General features: G+C 37.1%; 2 protein-coding genes across 2 annotated transcripts in view; one reads left to right on the forward strand and one right to left on the reverse strand.

The window, feature by feature from the left end:
• LOC125877165 (K(+) efflux antiporter 4-like) overlaps positions 1–15,687 on the forward strand; it is a 30,176-nt gene extending 14,489 nt beyond the window's left edge. The window contains exons 16-20 of the mRNA XM_049558502.1: positions 13,466–13,654; positions 13,776–13,853; positions 14,047–14,091; positions 14,849–14,938; positions 15,062–15,687. Of these exons, the coding sequence (XP_049414459.1) occupies positions 13,466–13,654; positions 13,776–13,853; positions 14,047–14,091; positions 14,849–14,938; positions 15,062–15,142 (483 nt within the window). The 3' untranslated portion in view covers positions 15,143–15,687. The remainder of the gene's footprint in view (positions 1–13,465; positions 13,655–13,775; positions 13,854–14,046; positions 14,092–14,848; positions 14,939–15,061) is intronic.
• Positions 15,688–18,222: 2,535 nt separating this feature from the next.
• LOC125877171 (transcription factor MYBS3-like) lies at positions 18,223–19,675 on the reverse strand. Its single transcript, XM_049558508.1, has 3 exons — positions 19,253–19,675; positions 18,820–19,022; positions 18,223–18,599 (listed from the first exon to the last, which is right to left on the reverse strand). The coding sequence occupies exons 1-3, from the start codon at positions 19,584–19,586 to the stop codon at positions 18,357–18,359; spliced, it is 780 nt and encodes a 259-aa protein (XP_049414465.1). The 5' UTR covers positions 19,587–19,675; the 3' UTR covers positions 18,223–18,356.
• Between the last annotated feature and the right edge of the window lie 7,282 nt (positions 19,676–26,957).

The following is a 26,957-nucleotide window of genomic DNA, read 5'->3' on the forward strand; positions in this document are numbered from 1 at the left end:
TGTCTAATCTGAGATACTTCAGCTTCACAAAATATTAGTAAGTCATCTGCATAAAGCAGATGTGTGACTCCCCTTTCATCTTCTCTATGTCCTTGCACCTGAGCTTGAAACCCTTTAACCAACCATTTGCCCTTACCCTCCTGATCATGTGGTTGAGCCCCTCCATAGCTAAGATAAACAAAAAGGTGATATAGGATCACCCTGCCTCAACCCCCTCTCGGATGAAAAGAAGCCTTCATTATTGCCATTTATATCCAGTTGATCCATTTTTTTACCAAAACCCATGTCTTCTAGCACCTTAAGTAGAAACTTCCAATTAGCATGGTCATATGCCTTCTCTAGGTCAAGTTTGCATAAGATCCCTGGAAACTTTTGTTTCTCTCTGGAATTCGCTAATTCATTTGCAAAGAGAGCCACATCCATAATCTGCCTGCCTTTTAGAAAAGCCATTTGGGTGTTCATTTACTAATTTCCCCATAACTGACTTCAACCTTTCAGTAATAAGCTTGGAAAGTATCTTGTAGACACTTCCTATTAGACTGATAGGTCTGAAATCCTTAAGCTCCTCAGCTCCAACTTTCTTTGGTATTAAGGCTATGAAGGTGGCATTGAAAGACTTTTCAAATAACTCTTTCTGATGGAAGTTATGAACAGTTCCAGTAGATCCTCCTTCACAGTGTCCCAACACTTTGAAGAAACTCATTGTCAAACCATTTGGGCCTGGGGCTTTGTCTCCATCACATTGCATGATTACATTCAGCACCTCTTCTTCAGAAAAAGGTCTTTGAAGCCAATCTTGTTCCTCTTGTGAAATGGTTGGGAAATCTATCATGTCGAAACCAGGCCTCCAACTTTCAGATTCTGAGTAAAGTCTTTTTTAAAACTCAACCATAGCAGTCTTGATTTCATCAGGTTCTACAATTTTTTCTCCTCTAACCACTAATCTGTCAATAGTATTAAATCTTGTGTGAGCAGTTGCCATTCTTTGGAAAAACTGTGTTGTCTCCCTGCTTCAACCACAACACTCTAGATTTTTGTCTCCATTTTGCTTCCTCATTTTTAGCCATATTTTCCAGTTCAACTACAATGGTTGCTTCAGACAAGTCCCTGCTTTCCATTGTCAGATCAATTCCTGCCAATTCTTCTAGTAAACTGTTCTTTTTGTTGGTTATTTCCCCGAAATTGGTTTTGCTCCAATCTTTCAGCTTATGTTTAAGCATTCTAAGTTGGCGGAATGACCTGGGAGGCCCTCGTACTTGGCTCCGTTTGTAAGTTGGACCCTTGTACTTCTGGCTTTGCCAACTGAACCCTTAAACTCATTCAAACACAATATTTTAAACCATTTTCCCATCAGATGTGTGTGCGTGTATTACACTCATTTTACACATGAAATTCCACGTCATTTTTTAATGACACATCAGAAATTAAATATTTAAAAATAAATAATATTTTGAAAAAAAGATGCAAATTTTTCTCACTATACTCATTTTCCATATTCCCACTTCATCTTCTTCCTCCCCACCCTCTAATCACCATTTTTCGTCTTCCTCACACTCAAAATTTTTCTCAGCGACAAAGTGTGATAAATTATAATTAGCTCTTGCACATGCTTTTGGGTTCTATTTATTTAGATTTGGTAAAAAGATATATCAAGAAAACTTCAAATTGAAAATAAATATGTTTACAAGTACATTCAAGCAATAGATCTTGAAAAATTAAGTTTTAAAAAAGGTGAATGAGATATTTTTTAACAAAAGCTTTTTATTATGATTATGGTAATGGGGTGTATGTCAAAGTAGAAGAAAAAGAAAAGGGGTAGGGGCGGGGAGTGGGTGCGTGGGGTTTGGGACTAAAAAGAAGAGGAAAAAGGTGGGGCTCGGGCTGGGGCTGGGGCTGGGCTGAAGAAGAATGAAAAGAGAGAAGGGGTGGGGGTGGCGATGGGTTGGGTGGGCTGAAGGAGTTATTGATTTTTTATTTTTTAAAATTTATTATTATTGTTTTGTCTTATAATTTTGAGATTTTTAAAATAAAAAAATTGTATTCACTTGCTTCAAAATGCGTGTGATCACGCGTTTATCCAAAACCATTTTAATGTTGCATAAGCTCGGTCAATGGTCAAAGGGGTTTGAAAAATAGAGTTTCATCATGTTTAAGGGTTCATTTGGCAAAGTAACGAGTAGAAGGGTTCAACTGACAAACAAATACAAGTACGGGGGTCTCTCAGGTCATTCCGCCTTCTAAGTTTAACAGTTAGCTTGTAATCTGGACATCCTTCCACAGTGAACTCATTCCACCATGAATGTACCAATTCCTTGAACTCCTCCACTTTTAACCACCAATTTTCAAACTTAAAGTTTGATCTTTTATGTTCCCAGTCTCGTCAGTGATCAGACATTGCTCTAGGCATTAGCTTTTGTCTAATGTTCTTAAAGCTCTCCTTCCACTCCATAGAGAGCAAGAATTTATCGAGTCTGGCCGCACTAGGATGATTGACTCCCTTGAACCATGTGAATTTTCCTCCACTCATGTGAGGATCATGCAGTTCCATTTCTTCGATCCAACTTGTAAAATCAGTCATTACATTAGTGATTCTATTGCACCCTCTTCTTTACCCCATACTTCTGATTGTGTTGAAATCACCACATGCCACCCCAGGTCCCCCACATAATTCTTTAATTGCAAATATCTCTTCCCAGCAAGCCAATTTCTCTTCTCTGGTATGTGGACCATGAAATGTTGACCCATCTCGACTTGAGTCCCTCCCTAGTTCCTACTGTCCCACATGATTAAGATTCCCCCCTTTGCTACCTTCTGCTTCCATATACCCACATTTCATCCATCTGCATGACCAAAGCTGTTTGGCCAAGTCTTCTACTCCCGTATGTACTTTTGTTTCTTGCAAGCAATATATGTTTGCCTTCCATTTCTGAAATAAACTTTTGATCAATACTCTGCTACTCTGTCTATTGAGTCCCCTCACATTCCAAGTGATTAATTTGACTTTCATTTATAAGTCAAAGATAAATTTCTCCCACTGTTCCTGGCCCCTTCTACCACTTCATTCAAGTTTGATTTCAGATTTCTTAACTCATTCTTGCCAATTCCTCTACTTTTTGGGGTTGTAGTTGTCTTCTCTTAGCCTTTTTTTAAAAATCTAAAGCAGCTTTCCTTTCATCAATTCTCATAAGAAGAGCTAGTGTTTCTTTCTCGGAACCTACAAACGCTACCCCGTAGGTGTTGCTCAGCTCTAAGATATGGGAGTTAACCCAATTTGAAGCTTCTGTTTCCAGTACTTCTTGGGTGTTGGGTGATTGAATATTCACAGGCTTAGCGTTGATTATCAGTTGGATTTGTAAATCCCTTTCAGCTTCTTGCGATTCACAAGCCCTTGTATCATCAACTCTCTCTTTTATGGATAATTTATTTTTGACCTCTAGAGTTAGGTCGACTAATGCCTCTCTTATTAGATAACTAAATTATTTTTAGATGAATCTCTGCACCCATTTCCATACATGTATCCATACCCCCGAATCTTTAGTTTTGATCATGAAAGATCCGACCTCTAGATCCACCCTCTAACTGGACACCCACTCCCGATTCTGTGAAACTTTATTTTATCCGGATCTTACTACTATAATCTTATTGGAGAATTCTTTTAGTGAAACATGATATGCTAATATTATTGTTTTAGCAAGAAAAGTATTGAAAATACCCCTGAACTTGGCGCCAATTGTTAGTTTCGTCACTGAACTATTGACAGCCTTAAAAACACCCCCTCTACTTGACTAACTAAACTTAGATACACCCCGATCAGTGATCTCAAATTCTTGTAGGATTATGGGCTAATAATAAAAAGTCGAGAGAAGTGTTATAAACATCCCTAAATTTGACGAGAATTTAGGGGTGTATTTCACTGATGTTGCAAGATCGAGGGTGTATTTAAGTTCAGTTAGTCAAGTAAAGGGGTGTTTTTAAGGCTATGAATAGTTTAAGGATGAAACTAATAATTTGCGCCTAGTTTAGGGATGTTTTCAATACTTCTCTCTACTTTAGCCTATACTTCTTAATATTTTTCTTCAGTTGTGTCTTATGCCAAGTGGATGAGATATTCAAATTTAGCAGCAAATGAAATAATTTTAAACATGCCCCTGAACAATTCAAATGGCTCAAATATTACCCCTAAGCAATTAAAAAGGTTCAAATACCCCGACTCGGTTTTTGTTGTTAGTGCGTTGGGCAATATTTGGACCTTGTTACTTGCTTAGGAGTTGAACCATCAGAGTATGGTAGGGGTTTTAAACCAAATCCAATAGAGCAGGGGCAGTTTTTGTCCTTTTCCATTTACAACACCTTGTTTACACCAATAATGAAACAAAAGTAAATAGTTCATCTTGATTTTCTGAATAGAGTTTCCTTGATCTTCAAAACATCGATCATACCTTTCGGGGTGGCCCAATGGTTTGGGCTTGGACTTCCATGTTGGAGGTCTCAAGTTCGAAACCCCTTGCCAGCGAAAGTAAGGGGTTTGCCTTCTGGGTCAAGCTCGTCGCACTGGGCTTGCCTAGTGCGGGTTACCTCTCCTATGTGGTTTGCGAGCTATTGCATAGGGGCGGGGGTTTTACCTTGTGCGCACCCAAAAGGTAGCGACTGCGGGTTTCCCTTGTCATAAAAAAAAAAACACCGATCATATCATTCCTCCACCTTGTTCACCATATGCATGCCGAAGTGGTTTTCCACCATTTCCTTTGATTGGAATCCTTCCTCTGATGCTCCAACATTTAGTAGCTCATAAGTAAACCCTGGCATGCTCCATTTTATTCTCACCATATTCAGAAAGAATTGCCATAGCTGGTCCGTAAGATGACGAAGCAAATAATAAATGACTGATACTTTCAGCCTTGTCTCCACATTGATAACAATCTAGAGCACAATTGAAATCCTACGTTTTGGAGGTTTTGCTGGGTTAAGTAATTCTCTCGCACTACCAACCAAGTGAAAGAAGCCACTTTGTGTGGTGCATTTGTTTTTCAGGTTTGCTTCCATGGCCAAAGACCCCTTTGCTGCCCACCAGAATTGAAGTGGAATTAACATGACTTTACTGAAGTCTGAAGTTTTCCTTACTATGAATTTGTTGGCTGATAGAGGATTTCCAAGAAGATATTCTTGTTATCAAGATATGATCCTCTAAGATGGGAAGATATTCTTCATATGAAGATATGATCCTCTAAGATCTTAGGATAATTGTGGTAATCTAGAATATCATATCTCTTTTTCTTTCTCTCAATGTAAAATATATGATTATGTACAATCCCAGATTTTATGGGATTTAGGTGATTCTATTCCACAATCTCTTATGTATATATAAAGCCATGTATATGACACAGAAACATGTGAATGAAATTATTCAACAATCTTATTCCACATGAAATTACATGGAGACTTAGATGAGGAGATGTATATATGGAGGTGACACCTTGTTTTGAAAGCAAGAAGGGAATGGTGTGTAGACTGAAAAAGGCACTCTATGGATTAAAGCAATCACCTCGTGCATGGTTTGAAAGATTTACAAAGGTTATGATCAAGCTAGGGTATCGACAAAGTTAAGTAGACCACACCTTGTTCACACGACACTCAAAAACAGGAAAGGTGACAACATTGTTTGTTTATGTGAATGACATCATAGTAACATGTGATGATTCAGAGGAGATACAAAATTTGAAGAAGTGTTTACTCAAAGAATTTCACATCAAAGAGCTTGGGAAATTAAAGTATTTTTTGGGAATCAAAGTGGCACGCTCAAAACAAAGAATCTTTATTCCCAACAAAAATATGTGTTTGATTTGTGGTAAGAAACAGGAAAAATTAGGGTGTAAACCAGTTGCTACACCAATTGAATATAATCATAGATTGTGCAATGCTCCAGAAGGTTCTGTGGTAGACTAAGGCTTGTATCAAAGACTTGTAGGGAAATTGATTTACTTATCCCATACAAGGCTGGGCATTGCATTTGTTGTAAGTGTTGTTAGCCAATTTATGCATGATCCTAGAGAAATGCATCTTCAAGCTGTCAACCAGATTCTACAATATCTTAAAGGAAGTCCGGAATAGGAATATTATTCAAAAGAGGAGGAGACATGATTTTAGAGGCTTATACTGTTAGAATATAAATAAGTATTTCCTACTTAGAATAGGAACAGGAATAGGAATAGGAATAGGAATCCTAGTTGGAAAAGGATTCCAATATAGTGTCTATAAATAGGGTTTCAATGTAACTATTTAGATACACAATTCAATAATATTTTCCCCATATATTTCTCACATGGTATCAGAGCATTGGTGAGAAACTTCAAGTCACCGTGTCAAATTCCGGCGACGACGGTTGGGACTGATTTGTGTCATCTTTCGTTCTGAAGGTGTTGTGCGAAAGACAACACCATCACGAGGCTCGGGAAGCTCAGGCGACCGAACCCCAATTAGATCCACCGGAAAACAGCCCCTCACGCGCCTCCACGCGCCGTTCGAAGGTGGAAGTTTTCCGGCAAGATCTGGTCACACATTGGCGCGTTTGTGCTGCTTTGGTCATCTGTTTGAGCAGTTTTCTTCTGTTAGGGTCGTCCAGTATTTTCGACCAGAACCCAGTCAGTTTTCTCCAGATCCGATCACCGGAATTAGGGTTCCGGTGATTTACAGGCAGCTTCCGGCGAAAGCAGATCACTGTAGGGCAGTTTCTGGCAAGTTCCTGGTAAAATCAGAATTTTCAGGCCACTGTGGGCAGATTACGGCAGATTCCGGCAGCTTCCAATATTTTCAGACCACTGTAGCAGTTTTTGTCAGTTTCCAGCATACATACCAGTCTATGGAGAATCGACGAAGGAGAGAACGTTTTGGAAAATCTCGATCCAAGTGTAGTCATTGTCATAAACCTGGACACACTCGTGACGTATGTTATATTTTGCATGGTCCACCACCCAGTTATGATCCTATTGTTCTAAAGGAATATAATGAGCTCCTTCGAAATCGCGCAAGTAAACAACGTTTTGGAAAACCTCGATCCAAGTGTAGTCATTGCCATAAACCTGGACATACTCGTGACATATGTTATATTTTGCATGGTCCACCACCCAGTTATGATCCTAGTGTTCTAAAGGAATATAAAGAGTTCCTTCGGTATCGTGCAAATAAACAAACGTCTCCACAAGTAGTTTCGGTTGCACAACCTGATGTTTCTGTTGCGGGTAATTCATTTACTTGTGTGTCACAGGCAAGCACTCTTGGATCATGGGTCATAGACTCAGGGGCTTCTGATCATATCTCTGGTAATAAATCACTATTGTCTGATATTGTTTATTCACAATCTCTTCCAGCTATTACTTTAGCCAATGGGATCCAAACAAAACCAAAAGGGGTTGGAAAAGCCAAACCCGTATCTTCTGTCACCCTAGACTCTGTTCTTTATGTCCCTGGTTCTCCTTTTAATCTAGCATCGGTTAGTCGTTTGACGAAAGCCCTACATTGTAGCATAACCTTTTTTGATGATTTTTTTCTCATGCAGGACCGCAGTACGGGACAGATGATTGGAACAGGACATGAATCACAAGGCCTTTACTATCTTACCTCTTCAAATTCCTTAACAGCATGCTCCGTTACAGATTCCCCAGATCTAATTCACAAACGTTTGGGACATCCAAGTCTATCCAAACTGCAAAAGATGGTGCCTAGTTTGTCTAGTTTATCCACATTAGATTGTGAGTCGTGTCAACTGGGGAAACACACTCGTGCTACATTTTCACGTAGTACTGAGGGTCGTTCAGAGTCTATTTTTTCATTAGTTCATTCTGATATTTGGGGTCCTAGTAGAGTCAGTTCCACCTTAGGATTTCGTTATTTTGTTAGTTTCATTGATGATTATTCGAGATGCACTTGGGTTTTCTTAATGAAAGATCGTTCTAAGTTATTTTCTATATTCAAAAGTTTCTTTGCTGAAATACAAAATCAGTTTGGTGTTTCTATTCGTACTTTTCGTAGTGATAATGCCTTAGAATACTTATCATCCCAGTTTCAGGAGTTTATGTCTCACCAAGAAATTATTCACCAAACATCTTGTCCTTACACTCCTCAGCAAAATGGTGTAGCAGAAAGAAAGAATAGGCATCTCATTGAGACTGCTCGCACTCTCCTCATTGAATCCCATGTTCCGCTGCGTTTTTGGGGTGATGCAGTCCTTTCATCTTGTTATTTAATTAATAGAATGCCGTCTTCTTCTATTCAGAATCAGGTTCCACATTCCATACTGTTTCCTCAGTCACATCTCTATCCTATCCCCCCTCGTGTCTTTGGGAGCACATGCTTTGTTCATAATTTAGCCCCAGGGAAAGATAAATTAGCTCCTCGTGCCCTTAAATGTGTCTTTCTTGGTTACTCTCGAGTTCAAAAAGGGTATCGTTGTTATTCACATGATCTTCATCGATACCTTATGTCCGCTGATGTTACATTTTTTGAGTCTCAACCTTACTATACATCTTCTGATCATCCTGATGTATCTATGGTCTTACCCATACCTCAGGTTTTACCTATGCCAACCTTTGAGGAATCTACGATTACTTCTACATCTCCAGTTGTAGTGCCACCACTACTAACTTATCATCGCCGTCCACGTCCAACCCTAGTCCCAGATGATTCATGTCATGCGCCAGACCCTGCTCCTACTGCGGACTTGCCTCCTCCTAGCCAACCGCTTGCACTTCAAAAAGGTATACGATCCACTCGAAATACTAACCCACATTATACCTTCTTAAGTTATCATCGTCTATCATCACCCCATTATGCATTTGTGTCGTCTTTGTCCTCTATTTCCATTCCTAAGACTACAGGTGAAGCACTTACTCATTCTGGATGGAGGCAGGCTATGATTGATGAGATGTCTGCTTTACATAAGAGTGGTACTTGGGAGCTTGTCTCCCTTCCTGCAGGTAAATCTACTATTGGTTGTCGTTGGGTTTATGCAGTCAAAATTGGTCCAGACGGTCAGGCTGATCGACTTAAGGCTCGCCTTGTTGCCAAAGGGTATACTCAGATATTTGGGCTAGATTATAGTGACACTTTCGCTCCTGTGGCTAAAATAGCATATGTTCGTCTTTTTCTATCTATGGTTGCCGTTCGTCATTGGTCTCTTCATCAGTTGGACATTAAGAATGCTTTTCTACATGGTGATCTTGAGGAAGAAGTATATATGGAGCAACCACCTGGTTTTGTTGCTCAGGGGGAGTCTAGTAGCCTTGTATGTCGATTGCGTAGGTCACTCTATGGTCTGAAACAGTCTCCTCGAGCTTGGTTTGGGAAGTTCAGCACAGTAATTCAGGAGTTTGGCATGACTCGTAGTGGAGCTGTTCACTCTGTGTTTTATCGGCATTCTGCACCAAGTCGATGTATCTATTTGGTTGTTTACGTTGATGATATTGTTATCACCGGTAATGATCAAGATGGTATCATCGATTTGAAGCAACATCTCTTTAAGCACTTCCAGACCAAAGACCTTGGCAGATTGAAATATTATCTAGGTATTGAGGTTGCTCAGTCTAGATCAGGTATTGTTATTTCTCAACACAAGTATGCCTTAGACATTCTTGAGGAGACAGGAATGATGGGATGTAGACCTATTGACACTCCTATGGATCCGAATGTTAAACTCCTTCCAGGACAGGGGGAGCCACTTAGTAATCCTGAAAGGTATAGACGGCTTGTTGGAAAGTTGAATTATCTCACAGTGACTAGACCTGACATCTCTTTTCCTGTGAGTGTTGTAAGTCAGTTTATGACTTCCCCTTGTGATAGTCATTGGGAAGCAGTTGTTCGTATTCTGCGATATATAAAGTCAGTTCCCGGTAAAGGACTACTCTTTGAGGATCAAGGCCATGAGCATATCATTGGATATACAGACGCTGATTGGGCAGGATCACCCTCTGACAGACGTTCGACATCCGGATATTGTGTTTTAGTAGGAGGTAATCTGGTGTCGTGGAAGAGTAAGAAACAGAATGTGGTTACTCGATCTAGTGCAGAATCAGAATATCGAGCAATGGCGACAACAACTTGTGAGCTAGTTTGGATCAAACAGTTGCTGGGAGAACTAAAATTTGGCAAAATTGATCAGATGGAACTTGTATGTGATAATCAAGCGGCTCTTCATATCGCATCAAATCCAGTGTTTCATGAAAGGACTAAGCACATTGAGATTGACTGTCACTTTGTCAGAGAAAAGATACTCTCGAGAGATATTGTTACGAAATTTGTGAAGTCAAATGATCAGCTTGCAGATATCTTCACCAAGTCCCTCACATGTCCTCGTATTAATTACATCTATAACAAGCTAGGTACAGATGATTTGTATGCACTAGCTTGAGGGGGAGTGTTAGAATATAAATAAGTATTTCCTACTTAGAATAGGAACAGGAATAGGAATAGGAATAGGAATCCTAGTTGGAAAAGGATTCCAATGTAGTGTCTATAAATAGGGTTTCAATGTAACTATTTAGATACACAATTCAATAATATTTTTCCCATATATTTCTCACATATACAAATACGGACTATGCTGGTTCATTAGTGGATCGAAGGTCAAGTTTTGGATATTGTACTTGCTTAGGAGGAAATCTGAAGGAGTAAAAAACAAAATGTAGTAGCAAGATTAAGTGCCGAATCCGAGTTTAGATCTATGGCTATGGGAGTTTGTGAGTTGTTATGGTTAAAGATAATCCTTGATGATTTGAAGATAAGATGCAAATGACCTATGACACTATATTGTGACAATAAATCAACAGTAAGTATAGCTCATAATCCTGTACAACATGATCGCACTAAGCATGTGAGGTAGATAGACATTTCATTAAGGAGAAATCAGATAGCAGACTCATTTATATGCCATTTGTATCTACAAAAGATCAGGTAGCTGATGTTTTAACAAAAGGAGTGACAAACAATGTGTTTCAAGATCTAATAAGCAAGCTAGGAATGGAAGATATCCATTCACCTACTTGAGGGGGAGTGTTGGCTGATAGAGGATTTCCAAGAAGATATTCTTGTTATCAAGATATAATCGTCTAAGCTGGGAAGATATTCCTCATATCAAGATATGATCCTTTAAGATCTTAGGATAATTGTGGTAATCTAGAATATCATATCTTTGGTTCTTTCTCTTAGGGGTCGTTTGGTTTGAAAATGAGTTATGATGGGATAAGTTATGTTGGGATAAGTTATGTTGGGATTAGTTATGATGGGATAAGTTGTGTTGAGATTATTTTTTATTGAGTGTTTGGTTTGTTGTATTCAAAATAATAAAGTTTAAGAATAATTTATTTGTTTACAAAAATGCCCCTCATTAATGTAAAAAGTGATAGAACAAAAGGGTTGAAAGAGACATTTTTGTCATTTACCTATTTTATCCCGGGATAAGTTATCCCGGGATTACTATACCACCCAAGGAGAGGGATAACTTATCCCGGTACTAATTATTAATCCCGGGATAAGTTATCCCGAACTTGCCAACCAAACAACAAAATAAGCGATACTATAATTTAATCCCAGGACTATTTGGTACTATCCTTCACACCAAACGACCCCTTAATGTAAAATATATGATTCTGTATAATCCCAAATTTCATGGGATTTAGGTCATTCTATTCCACAATCTCTTATGTATATATAAAAGCCATGTATATGACATAGAAACATAGAATGAAATTATTCAACAATCTTATTCCATAGAATCTTCCAAATTAGCTTGTCACGGTTGTTATTGTCCAGACCTTGAAAAGGTTCTACTGTAGCCAAAAATTCAGCAAGCCTTCCCATTTTCCAGTCATTCAAGAATCTTCTAAAGTGGAAATTCCAACCTTCATGTTCTTTATTGGTGGCCAAACAGGTCCTAGGCAGCAAAGTAAGTCTATAAAGGTTTGGAAATACCACAACACATATCCAGTGTAATTTCACAAGTGGGTCTAGTGAGGGTGGTGTGTACACAAACCTACCCCTACCTCGTAAAGATAGAAAAAGTGTCTCTAAAAGACCCTTGGCTTGAGTAAAAGCAATTTGAAGGAAAAAAGGGAATATGAAAATGAAAGCAGTAACAACATATGAATGCGAAATAGAAAACAATACATAGCATTCAGAAAATATAACAGTAACAACAACGAAATAATGTGATAAACAAAGTATCGGAAACACCGGTGGTAATAGAAAAAGAAAAACATGAAACTACGAGAATAGTGCTAAACCTACCGGTAAGAAAACAAGTACATATAAGATCACCCAGCCTATCTAACAGGAAAGCAAGTGATCGTTCAACTACCAATTCACCTTCTCCCCTAATCCGCGACCTCCAAACCCTTCTATCTAAGGCCATGTTCTCAATAAGGTCAAAGATACGTCATATCCTATCTAATGACCTCCCCAATACCTCTTTAGCTTACCTCTACCTGTATTTACACCCACGATTGCCAATCTCTCACACTTCCTTCTTGAGGCATCTACGCTTCTCTTCTTCACATGTCCAAACCATCTCAACCTTGCTTCCCTCGTCTTGTCCACCACTGAGGCCACTCCTACCTTGTCCCGAATATCTTCATTCAAATTCTTGTCCCTCCTAGTATGCTCACATCCATCTGAACATCCTCATTTCCGTAACTTTAATCTTCTGGACATGAGATTTCTTAAGTGGCCAACACTCCGCCCCATACAACATAGTTGGTCTAACCACAACTTTGTAGACCTTACCTTTAAGTTTCGGTGGTTCCTTCTTATCACATAAGACTCCGGAGGCAAGCCTCAACCCACTCATTTGTCACCCCTAATCTAGATCATGTACTAAGACCAGGTTGCACCAAAATGCTAACAAAGAGATCTAAATTTAAGGCGGAGTATATTTCTAGATATGCCTTCAAAAATATTCTTTCCAATTATCCAATGTATGTGACTCAACCTTAATGGAAATCAATGTGGAGTACTAGAGCACTAAACAAGCATTTCTTGTGCAATGAGCAGTGTGGGATTTCCTGTCTGTTTTCTCATTCCCAGCCTAATCAACCTAGCATAGCCCTGGTGAGGCTCATTGAGAGAAAATAAAGATCCTCCTGTAGATATAACTTTCCTTATCAATAAAACTTTTTCCGCTCTATTTGGACTCTTATTCTCCAGAATTATATAATATTCCATCTTTAGGAGTTGGGATAACTTTCCTTATCTATAGGACTTTTTCTGCTCTATTTGGGCACTTAATTCTCCAGAATTATATAATATTCCATATGAGATTATATATTTTTGCCTTCTTTGAGGAAATGATTTTCTCTAACAGTTTCATAGAGCTGTAGGCATGTTGGAAGATGTGGGTTTCACATACTCTTGGCTATGGTTAGATTGTTACATCATCTGCTCTACATGCATTGTTCTTAGCTGGGTTTTCATTTTGTTTCAGGTTGAACCTATACGGAACTTCTTTGCTGCTCTTTTTCTAGCTAGCATTGGAATGCTTATCCATGTTCATTTTCTTTGGAATCACATCGACATCTTAGTAGCAGCTGTTATATTGGTCATTGTTATAAAAACTATAGTAGTTGCGGCAGTTGTCAAGGGTTTTGGCTACACCAATAAGGCTGCAATTCTTGTAAGTTTTCCAGATCATATGAGGTCATAATTTTTGAACTCTTTTTGGTATACAAAGCATCTATTTGTATCTGTTCTCCATAATTTTGCATTACTGACTCTTTTTTGTATGGTATGTCCAGGTTGGAATGTCTCTGGCTCAAATAGGAGAGTTTGCTTTTGTTCTTCTTAGCCGTGCTTCAAATCTGCATCTAATTGAGGTGCTGAATTATTTAGCCCCTTCAATTACCATTTTGTAGTTATTTTGTGTGACTAGATGGTATCGAAATGGAATTACTAATAAGTACTAGTATTTTTTTTCCTTGTTGCAACTCTCAATTATGTATAATCAATCATTGTTGAGTTTTCTGACTACTGATTTGAGATAAGTAATGAAATTCGGTCATGCTGCAGGGTAAAGTGTATATGTTGCTTCTGGGCACTACTGCACTTAGCTTGGTATGTTTACTGTTTATTCTCTTTTCTAGCAACAGTTACTGTATCTGATATACTTCTGAGAGTGTTGTACGTTTTGCTTGCCTTCTTGCTTTGATACTTATTTACCTTTCTCTGAGTGATAAATTGATGAGAATCTGGACATGTGACAATGCATGCTTTCTTTGGGAGGTAAAGAGCTGCTGCTTAAAAAAATATGGAAGACTTGTGAGTACTGAGCACTACATTAAGGAGTTTTGGTTAGAGCTAGCAGCCAAACTTGGAATAAAAGTTGTTTAGTGCTCAAATACGCCTAGTTCAGGAAGAGTATTGTGTAGCGCTAAAAGTTGGCATGTGAAAGGGTAGTCCATTGAGTAGTGTGTTCAACATGGGTTTTAAAAGCTCAGTTTCATTACTACCAGAACACTCTCCACTTCTTAGTATGTGTAGTTTGGCAGTCCTTTCTTTGGGAGTCTGAATTTTGAATGTTTTATTCGAAGTAAAGATACAACAACATACCCAGTGAAATCACACTAAGGTTGGAAATTATATTTGTAATGCTTTGGTGAGAGTTAGCAGCCAAACCTGGAATAAGTGTTGCTGCAATGTGTCTTTGACAACTAAACTAATAATTTGGTGATGAAGACAACTTATGAGTTATTAAATGGGCCAATATGGAGATTTAGGAAAAGGTTTCAACAGTAATAAATTTTATCTTCTATTTAATCTTTCATTTTTGTTTTCTATCCTAATATTTGAATGCACCAAATCAATGCTACAGGTGACCACGCCTTTGCTTTTCAAGCTAATTCCTGCTGTTGTGCATCTTGGAGTATTACTGCGGTGGTTCTCGCCTGAAATTCCAAATGAGGTAACTTTTCCTGTGTAAAAAATGACTGGTCTTTTTGCAATGCTATCAGCTCTCTTGGTTACATTTCCTTGAATACTTGCTTGTATTTAAAGTTGAGATGTTGGAAATGATTTTTCATCCCAGATTGGACCCAAAGGAGATATCCTACGCGCAGACAGTTCTAAGCGCATCAGTGTACTGATCCAAGGATCCCGTGATTCATGATAGTTGCATAAAAAAAAAGCAACAGCAAAAGAAAATCACACAAGAGAGCAAAGGAGGTTGACTGAGTGGACAGTTTATAATCATGAAGCTCTTATGCACCAATGCCGGGTAGTTTTCTTTGATACATCGGAGGAGTTGCACAATATAGAGCTGTTGACCTATCTGCCAACATTTTCTGGCATTTATTTTTTGATACGTGATTACTTGCCAATTAGGTGCTACATACGATGATGTCCATCTGTAATGCAATTGTTTATATTCTCTAGTTTGATGTTAGTGTTGGTTTTGTGGGGTAGTCTGTAAATAGATGATGAACACATGAATGTAAGAAATATAGTTGTGTATGGAACTGATCCTGATGTTCTCTGGTTGGTAGCCAGTGCATAAAGTTGCATGTACTCCCAACACCAGAACTCTAGATGATCATATTTGGCATTACCTCCTTGAGAATGAATTTGCTATTCTAACTAGCAAAGCTAAAGAAAGAACACAAATGAATTTTACAAAGTTTACTTTTAAGAGATCCTTTCTACTATATTATTTTCTCCTGATAACCCCACATGGTTTTGGAAGTGAGTTAGATTCTTTCTCACCATCTATTTGCAAGTGTGTATGAAGCAAGAATTCTATGTACTAATGACAGTATTTTCCTTATTTCTTTTTTGGCTATAAGTGCTTGATTAGTTTGAAGTAACGCAAAGAAATCGAAAGTAAATGAGAAAAGGTAAATCACTTTAAATATGGGGTATCATTTTACTTGTTCTTTTTTCCTATTTGTTCCAACATGCAGTGTATTAGAGACACTAAACAAATACATCTTCCGTCCTATTTTATATGAGTTAGTTTGACTTGACATGTATGACTTTTGAAATTTGTTGTTTAAAATAAGTGATAAATGTTTGTATGACTATAAATTATTTCATTAAGGCTAAAGTGAGTATTTTAAAATTAAATTGTTACTTAATAAAGAAATGTATCAATTTTTTTTTAGATTAACTAAAAAGAAAAATGTGTGGACCCTGTTTGTCCAAACGTCAACTCTTGTAAAAAGTTTACTCTTACTTTTTCATTTTGATTAGAAATAAAATGGTTTTAATGGTAGGATGATGAGGAATCTTAAACATGTGCAGCATAGTATATGGCATTGAAGGTCGAAACGTGTCCAAATTTGGCCTTATCCCATATCTGGACTCATTCATTATATCCAGAATTTGTCGTGCATATGTTTGTTTCATAGATACGACAATCTAACTCAATTTGCATTAAGAAAAAAGCTTTAAAGCTGTGGTCCTATGTGTAAAAGTAACAGCTGGTTTGCAAGAGTGGGCCAAAAAATATAAGGCATAATACATAAACACGACCTTTAACTTGGTGTTAGCTGTCAACTATGACTTTTAACTTTGCATGTGCACAAATAGACACTTAAACTTGTATAAAATTGAACAAATGGACACAATTGTCCTATATGACACCTTACATGGCAATTTTGTAACCTACATGACATCTTATGTGTCTTATGTCATGTAGGACACGCGTGTTTACTTGTTCAATTTTATACAAGTTTAAGTGCCTACTTGTGCACACTCAAAGTTGGAGGGCATAGTTATTAGTTGAAGATAAATTAAGGGTCATATTTATGTATTATGCCAAAATATAATGATGCTGCCATCCATTGTTATTTATTTGAGTGAGCTTTGGAATTGTGCACATCACAAATCACAATCATCTGGCTCCGACACTAGCTCAAATCGCAAATCTAGACCCGTTATTTAGCTAACCTAGTCCATTTAACGTGGTATCATATTTTTTTCACTTTAAGCCAAATGCGAACAATTTTCATCAAAGGATTTACACAATTAAAGTATTATATACGTAGCTTGTTTGTTTTTCAACTTATAATTTAGTGCATTAAGATTGAGCTCAATCCTCAATGTTATCAAATGCGAAAAAAGTAAGTGGTGAAATCTAAAAAGATTATATGTTAAAAGGGCATGAGCTTCAATAAAGAAAGAGGCAATTGAAGAAATCACTGATTAAGAGTATTATTTATTTGTTCAAAATTATGTAGACAATAGAAAAATACAATATTGTTTTTTCATTCAGTTGTCTACATAATTACTGTTTAAGCTTAAAAATTAATTTTTTTTATTCTTTATCTTTCATTGGGTAAGAAGAAGATCAATATGCTAACTACAAAGTAAAAACACATCATTTTAATGGTTATTCTGGTTTGGTTGATTTTTTGATTGTAGGTTCCTTGTTAATTTATAAATTTCTACTCGATTATTTTCTATAAAAAGTCTAATTAATTTTTTGAGATAAATAGTTCCGATTTATTTTTTTAAGTTAATTGATGACTTTGATTACCACTTTAAAATGACGTAATTCTATATACATTTACACTTATTTTATATATATTTTTTGAAATTGTTATGTAATTTCATATTTTTATTATATTAATTTATGAAATTAAAATTTATGCCTACCACCTTGAAGCTTACGCCGCGCCCTGTATCAGATAAAACATTTTATCTTACGCTCTTGCTCTTTACTGTTTAAAGTGTATGTGTGTGTTTGGGTTGGGGGGGGGGGGGTGCTTGTTGGTTGAAGGGACTATTCTTTTAAAGTGAATGTACCATGGGATGTGACAATTGACAACTTGGTAGCAAATTTATGTATATTATGCCAAAGAAAGATCCCTAAAATAGATTCCCTTCACGACAAAGAAAAAAGAGAGAAGAAAAGTATACTATATAAGTAATTAATAAGGTGCTTATTAATCAAAATTAAAGTGGTGAGTATTAATTAAGAAGGTTCCTCGTCTGAACATTATAGAGTTATATTGCACAAGTGAAAAGTGCGAGTAATTGATTGACCAAATTCCTTTAAATTGTTTTTCTTGATCTGTTCTAATACAAGGGTTTTACTCTCTGAAAAAACAAGGCAAAAAGTAGTGTTAACTATTTCTCTTATATTGGGGTATGAATTTGATCGAACTCAATAGCTTTGGTTCTAAGTGATTTGTGGGGCTAAAAAAGTCAAAATAATTCATTGTTCTCGTCCAGGCCGTTTTATAATTTGGACAAATTAAAAAACATATTTATATCGTTCTACTTGTATAAATCAATAAGATACTTGAAATATAAATACATACTTTCAAGTAGTAATTACAGGGTATAATTAAGTAAGTTGAAATACATGATAGATTCATTAATTAGCTAGCATATATACAATTAAGAGGCAGTTGATCTGGTTTAGAATTAACTGGAATAGTTCCAATTAGAAAGGTATTTGCAGCTGCTAGGCTTAGCTCCAAATTAAGTGGGGATTCATAATAAGAAGACCAAATTAGAGTATCTTTGGTTGTTAATGCTATCTCTTCATCCATCATACTAATTGGACTTGTTGAATTTCCATACTCTTCCTTGCTTTCTTCCATTTTGTTCTTCCTCCTTTCCTATGTATCATGTTCATTTCACACATTAAATTTCAACTATATATATCACATGATAATAATATTCATTTTATATAAAAGAAAATTGTCTTCGTGATGAGCTCTAAGGAGATGTTATAATTAAACTACTTACACTACACCCCCCGTTATGACTAAATATAATAAAAAATGAAAAGTATATATATATTGTTGAAAAATGACTTAAAAATATTATGAGACATACCATGTCAAAGAGGCTAGAAAGGCGCTTCTTTTTATTGAGATGAGTTGAGTACTGTCTGAGGAAATATTTTTGAGCATGACTAGCTACTTGTGTTGGAGTTCTTGTTGTGACGAACTTCCTCGAAATTCCTCTCCAATCTCCTTTCCCTAGCTTTTCTAGTCCCATCAAGAATCTCCTATGTTCCTCCTCTGTCCATCCAACTCCTAATTCAAAATCACTTTTAATAAGCGTTCCTTAGAAATTCACGTTCCTAATTTCTCAAGGAAGAAGATGCATATTACATAAGCAAATGTAACTCCACTTTCTTTGAAATCCATAGTCAATCTCATTTTTTGACAACTGAATACGATTTTAACCATTATTTTCATACTAACATTTTCCACTAAAAAGTGGTCAAATAATTATATCTAGAAAATGAATAATTATTCCAAACCTTTCCTTCTCTCTTGAGGTTGACCTAAGAGACAATCAGATAGATAATCTCCATTTGTGCAAGTAGTACTCTTTTCATTAAGAGTAACAAGTGATGATGATGATGATACTTGAGGTGAAGACATGCAATCTAAGCTTAAACTTTTCTTCAAGTGGATATCATAAGAAGAAGAAGAAGAGGAAGATGATGTAGAAGATGAAGAAGAGATGCCAATTAGTTGTACTCCAAAGAGCCTTAATCCACCAACAAAGCTAGCACTAGCACCTAACTTGAAAGTGCTACAAGTTCTTGAATTGTGACCTATATTACCACAATGTGAACACTTCCTTCCCATATCCACACAAGACCTTGGTTAGACTTGGGGGGTATTCAAAAGAAGAGGAAATGGAATATTGTATCAACAACTTTATATTAAGTGGTTTATATGATAGTAATATGTTTTGTAGTACAAGTTGGGACTTGTGAAAATAGGAGCACACCAAGTGAAGATGATTGGATGGGCCACTAGGCACTAGGCTATTTGTTTATATATCCAACTTGGGTAGGAATGCTAAACTCATGTTCTGATTTTTGAGAATGGAAAAATATTGTAACGTTTATGTTAATGGGGCTTACGTACTGAAATCAGTAAAACCAAATACTCAATGATTATAACAAAAAAATAAAGTAGGAAATGATTTAGCTTTATTTTATGAGATATCATAATTAATTATTACAGTATCAATTTTCTTGATTTCAATATGTATAATGGGGTAATTGCATATATTTGTCTTGATATTCCATGCATTTGCATGTGTTTAAGCATGTTAAACATCAACTAATTAAAAATATAGCCATAATATCTGACATAATGGAAGATTTGTCACACCGGCTATTATCTCAACACGTATTATTTTATAATTATAAATGGTTATCAAGGTGATCCTGTTCAGATCATCATTGGATAAATAACCTTATCTACAAAATTAAAGAAGTTTTTCTCTTGGATTATCTCTGGGAAATTTATAAAGTTTTTTAATAAGCAGTAGTAATTAATACATAATGGTAGGGTTGATTTATCAGATGGTAACTCAATTAATAAAAAAATATTTTTGTTTTAAAAAAGAAGAAATTATTGGAATAAAAAAAATTGATTTTTGAGAATAATAACTATCAATTGAATGTCAATTTGAAAAATCAACTCCAAATTCAATATATTTGTTTAGGACAATATACAAGTGCCCTAGATATGGAAAAAGGTGATGCAAAAATCAAATTATCTTTGTCAGTGATTTGCAAGGAGTAGGTTGATGAGCTTGAGACGAGGGAAGACTTAGATGGATAATAATAGAATATTATTAGAAATAAAAGTTTTTTCTACTGTATATCTGATGAGTCCACGATTTGGACTCTTTTAGGGCTTTATTTTGATAGATTTAGTGTCCTCAAATACATATTTTGTCTCAATAACTGATGAAAATCCTTGAGTTTCAGGTATTTGGAGTTTGAGACAAAGCATGGACACTATTAGGCAAAAAGGAACAAGGCAGCTGAAAAGAACGAAGAAAAGACAACCTGAGGATAGCATAAGCCATTAGGCGAGTTGCCGAATGGCTATGGTCTCGCCTAATGTTCTAGTGTGCCAAACTCTGAAGGAGAAAATCGAGTCAGTGAGATAAAGGAGCAGTCAACGAGTCGCCGAACGATTCCGCGATGCAGTATTCCATCGCCCAATGTTACAGAACTTGAATTTTCTCGAGGCCAATGCAGAAAGGCAATGAACCAAACCAAAGGGCAGATCGCCGAGTGGATCGGCGATCCCGACTAACTGCGCTGAGTGATCCTTCGCAACACACTTTTTGACAACTATAAATATTTGTTTGAATTTTTAGTTTAGTATCAAGTTTTACAATTCAGAAGCCAATTTTTAGAATTAATCAGTTTTAGGACTTAGTTTTTGGAGACAATTTTTCTTAGCTTTGAAGACTTGAAGATTTCCATTTTCTAAGCAATTGGAAGTGGGTATTGAAGATTCTTCATCTTTGACATGTGTAAAGACAATATCTATCGTACCCATTTGATGGAAACACTTTTCGGTATCGATTTCTATCTCTTTATTAGGTCTAGCTAAAACCCCAATTCTTGGGGTGTGATTTCGTGAATATGGGTTGAATTTACTGCTGGGTATTGCTAATTGATTGTTTATTCGCTGTTTAAAGGTGATTTCGTTCAGTAGTTGTGTTTGAATTTAATGGGGTTGTAGTTGCAAATACAATTTTATCTTCGTATTTTTGACTTGCTTGAGAGAGAGGTTTTAAAACCAAAACTACTAAATCGATAGTCGGTGGTTATTGGGTTGTCGTGGGTTCAGCTCGAGAGAGTGAATCATAAATCCTCTCTCACACATTCAGCTCGAGAGAGTGAATGGACTAAGGCGGAGACTGTATTTCATTGCCGCTTATCGGTGTTTGAGAGAAACCTGTCACGCCCCGAGCCTACACCCTGAGCGAGACTGACACTCGAAGACCATTGCTGGCCTCACGCGAACCCTTGGCCTGGCTTACTTAACTCAGCGGAAGACTTAAACATAAGAAAATATAACTCATGCATAGCTTGAGAAATAATAGTTTAGCCAAAATAACAACTCAGTCTTTAAACAACATCTGAATGATAATGTAAAGACAACTGAACTGCTAACTGTCTATGAAGCCTCTAAGATGGATGTTGGGACAAACCTCACAACATCCTAATGAACTAAACTAGAAAGCAAATAAAAGAGTCCTCCGGAATGCAAGGAGGCTCACCACTGACTCTGAGTATTCAATTGGATCAACGAGGCGCTGGATGCTGCTCCTGGTTACCTGCGTCTGCATCATAAGACGATGCAGACCAACTGGCATCAGTACATTGAATGTACGAGTATGCGAGTTGGAATGCTAAACAACAACTTAAGCTTGAAAAGAGTAAGAAGGAACACTTACCTTGGCTCTGTACAACTCATGAATAACTGAACTCAATATAAAGCAATAAGACATATGCAATATATATATATATATATATATATATATATATATAAAGCTTGTAAAACAGTATAAAAAACTTAGTTCATTAAAGATAAAGCAATAACAAACTCAATTTTACTTATATATAAAAGTAATATAAGTTTTGTGGGAGATTCTCTAACCGACAACCACCACTATGAGCCTAAGTGGTGATACAACGTCTTGCCCATGTTTCCAGAACTGTCCTATACTTTGCCATCATATAGAACGCTTAACTTAGTAGATCCACTAGTCTATGCTAAAAGCATCTTAAGGAGTCATCTAAAAAGTATGATCCTTTACTACCCTGATGGCTACATGGTTTATGGAGACTTGAGTTAATATGAACTCGCATCCCCATATCGGTGCTCAATACTACTCCCAAAATATACTTAGCTCATATGTTTGTAAAAACAAAACTCTTTCTTTGAATTGAGATAATTACTCAAAACTTAGCTTAAAAGCTCTCTTGGAATCGATGTTCCCTTTTTCTTGCTCAAATGTGAAAATATTTATAAACTCTTTGGGAATACTTGGTTCCCTTATAGCTTTTTGAGAAGTGGACTCAACTCTTTACTCTTTGCTTACTTGAAACTTGAGCTTTAAAACGAAGTTGAAACGATTGTTAAAGACTCTTGAAAACTTTAAGAAACTTTGCTTTGAGTTGCTTCTTAACTTCTAAACTTGGATCTTAACTTCTTTTACTTTGATCTTAACTTTTCTTGAATTGGATTATGGATTCAAGGTTCATGATCTTATGTTTATGAATGATTTCAGTATGTTTAGATGTACCTTAGAGTGTTACAATCAACTAGGAAACATAGGTATATTACTTATGAACTAGTACGAAAATGTGGGGAACGAATGGGGAGAACTGGCGTCCCTGGCGCTCTGAGAGGAGCGGGGCGCCAGCCCTAAAACTTCAGAGAAGTTTGATTGGTGCTCTGGCTGGTGCAACACGCCAGAGGCCAAACTTCAGAGAAGTTTTTGTGGCGTTCTGGCAGGCGCGACGCCCCAACCCTTTTTGCCTAGCGACTTTCGACTTTTCTCTTCCGTTCTTCATCTCTAAACCCCCCTAACTTCCATAGTTCCTTCCCCAAACACTTAGGATCAATTGTACCCTTAATATACAACCAATCTAACTCGGAGAACAACTCGAAAACATGAATCAACTCACCCCCAAGCATCAACAACTCAACCAACAAGAATTCTACAATTTGTTCTTCAAGAACCTTACTTCTTCAACATGTAAAAAAATCAAAACAATTGGATTGAAACAAGTTGGTGTGTGGGTGAACTAACCCAACACGAAAAGATCTCACATACCTTAATAGGGATCACCCCCGACGAATTCCACTCCAAATGCTTGACGTTCTTGGCGAAATCTAGGCTTTTCTCCCTTTCTTTCTTCTTTTCTCTTTTCTCCAAGCCATAAGCATGAATTTAATTTTTATAATCTGACAAAAAAATAAGTTTTTACCCCAATAAATCCCTAAAACGAATTAGGAAATAAATTAGAGAAAAGACTACTTTGCCCTTCCTTAATTCCAGATTGGGACTTTCCTCAATCCAACACCCAACTTTCAAAAGGCATAACTCACTCATACAATGTTGAAATCGTGTAAAGTTGGTGGCGTTGGAAAGATCTCTCCAAAGGGTTTCCAACCATATCAATAGCTGCTCATAACTCATCCTGAGCTAGGAGTTATGGCCGTTTGAAAATGGCCAAAACTCACTTTCTTAACTTGGACAAAAATTTTCAGATTTCCTTATTCTTTCCAAAAATCAATATTTTCATATATTAAAGTCTTTATAGTCTCTTCTAGGTGCGAGATGTTACAATATCTCCCCCTTGGGAACATTCTTCCTAGAATAGCTTTATTTCACTAAGCTAAGGGTGTTAACATCTAGTTCAAACACCCAACAAGTAAAAGCAACAATCAACATGCTCATTCATAATTCAAAGAATACTAAGAAGAGAATTAGTACCTTAGTCCGCATTTTCTCCAGTTTCAAAGAGATGTGGATATCTCTTCTTCATATCCTCTTCAGCTTCCCAAGTAGCTTCTTCAACAATTTGGTTCCTCCAAAGGACCTTGACTGATGCGACCTCCTTTGTTCTCAACTTGCGAACTTGGCGATCTAAAATCTGAATCGGAATCTCCTCATAAGATAAATTATCCTTAATCCCAACATTTTCAGTTGGTACTATCAATGAAGGATTTTCCATGAACTTCTTTAACATAAAGATGTGAAATACCGGATGAACTGCTGCTANATGCGACCTCCTTTGTTCTCAACTTGCGAACTTGGCGATCTAAAATCTGAATCGGAATCTCCTCATAAGATAAATTATCCTTAATCCCAACATTTTCAGTTGGTACTATCAATGAAGGATTTTCCATGAACTTCTTTAACATAAAGATGTGAAATACCGGATGAACTGCTGCTAACTCTTGAGGTAGCTCTAACTCATAAGCTACATTGCCAATTCTCTTGACTATGCGATAAGGTCCAATACACTGGGGACTAAGTTTCCCCTTCTTACCAAACCTCATAACACCCTTCATAGGTGAAACCTTCAGATACACCCAATCATCTACTTCAAACTCTAGTGGCCATCTCCTAACATCTGTGTAAGATTTTTAACGACTCTGTGCCGTTTTCAGACTCTCTTGAATCACCTTCACCTTTTCCATAGCTTGGTGAACCAAATCTGGTCCTATCAACCCTGCTTCATCGACTTCAAACCATCCAATATGAGATCTGCATCTTCTCCCATAAAGAGCTTCATAAGGAGCCATTTGGATGCTAGTATGAAAACTGTTGTTGTAAGCAAACTCTATGAGAGGTAGGTGATCATCCTAATTTCCTTTGAAATCAATTACACAAGCCCTCAACATATCCTCTAAGGTCTGAATAGTGCGCTCTGCTTGCCCATCTATTTGAGGATGAAAGGCAGTACTTAAATTCACCTTCGAACCCAAACCTTTATGGAAATATTTTCAGAACTGTGTAGTAAATTGTGCACCTCTATCTGAAATAATAAAGACTGGAACTCCATGAAGTCTTACCACCTCATGAATGTATAACATGGCATAATCTTCTGCCGAATGGGTAGTCTTTACCGGCAAAAAAAGTGGGTTGATTTTGTCATTCTATCGAAAATCACCCATATAGAATCATGTTGTATGCGCGACCTTGGCAAGCCTATGATGAAATTCATGTTACTCATCTCCCACTTCCATTCCAGAAGTTCTATATTCTGCGCTAAACCACCGGGCCTTTGGTGCTCAACTTTCACTTGTTGGCAATTTGGACACTTAGCGACAAATTCAGCAATGCCCTTCTTCATGCCATTCCACCAATAAACCTCTCTCAAGTCACGATACATTTTTGTGGAGCCCGGATGAATGGAATATTTGGAGCTATGAGCTTCCTCCATGATTCTCTCTTGCAGTCCATCCACTATAGGTACACACAGTCTACCTTGATATCTCAATACACCATCTCCTCCTTGTTCAAAAGCTAATACTCTTTGCTTTTGAACATTTTCCTTCAAGTCGAGCAAAATGGGGTCTTGGTCTTGCTTTTCCTTCACTTCTGACACTATTGATGACTCGGCCCCATTCGTCACCACTATTCCTCCTTTTGTGGAATCCATAAGTCTGACTCCCAAGCGTGTAAGTCTGTGTACATCTTTGGTTGACTCCCTCTTTTCTTCCTCAACATCGGTGGTACTACCTATATATAACCTGCTTAAAGCATCAGCAACCACATTAGCCTTACCTGGGTGGTAAAGAATAATCATGTCATAATCCTTGAGTATTGCAAGCTCTTGTGATATGTGAATATATCAACATGAACACCATACAAGTAGTGTCACCAAATCTTCAAGGAAAAAACTACAGCAGCCAACTCTAAGTCATGGGTTGGATAATTCTTTTCATGAACCTTCAACTGTCTGGAGGCATAAGCTATCACCTTGCCATTCTGCATTAACACACAAACCAAACCAACTCTGGATGCATCACAATACACCATAAAACCCTGAGTACCTTTTAGCAAGGTCAAAACTGGGGTAGTAGTCAACCTCTTTTTCAATTCCTGAAAGCTTTTCTTACAAGCTTCAGACCATTGAAATTTCACTGTCTTCTGAGTCAACTTGGTCAAAGGAGACAAAATAGACGAGAACCCCTCTACAAACCTTCTATAGTAGCCAGCTAAACCCAAGAAACTCCTAATATCAGTTGGACATGTGGGTTTAGGTCAATTCTACACTGCCTCAATTTTCTGAGTATCCACTCTAATTCCATCACCGAAAACTATGTGGCCCAAGAACGCCGCAGACTCAAGCCAAAACTCACACTTAGAGAACTTGGCATACAACTCCTTATCTTTCAAAGTCTGAAGAACTATTCTGAGATGGCTAGCATGATCCTTTTCATTCCTTGAATAGATTAGTATGTCATCAATGAAGACGATAACAAACATATCTAAATAAGGTTTAAAGACTCTATTCATAAGGTCCATGAGCGTTGCTGGTGCATTAGTTAAACCGAACGACATAACCAGAAATTCATAATGACCATAACGGGTCCTGAATGTTGTCTTTGGAATGTCACATTCCCTTACTTTCAACTGATGGTAACCTGATCTGAGGTCTATCTTAGAAAAACAAGAAG

This window comes from Solanum stenotomum, chromosome 9 (assembly GCF_019186545.1).
Source record: "Solanum stenotomum isolate F172 chromosome 9, ASM1918654v1, whole genome shotgun sequence".
Classification (NCBI taxonomy): domain Eukaryota; kingdom Viridiplantae; phylum Streptophyta; class Magnoliopsida; order Solanales; family Solanaceae; genus Solanum; species Solanum stenotomum.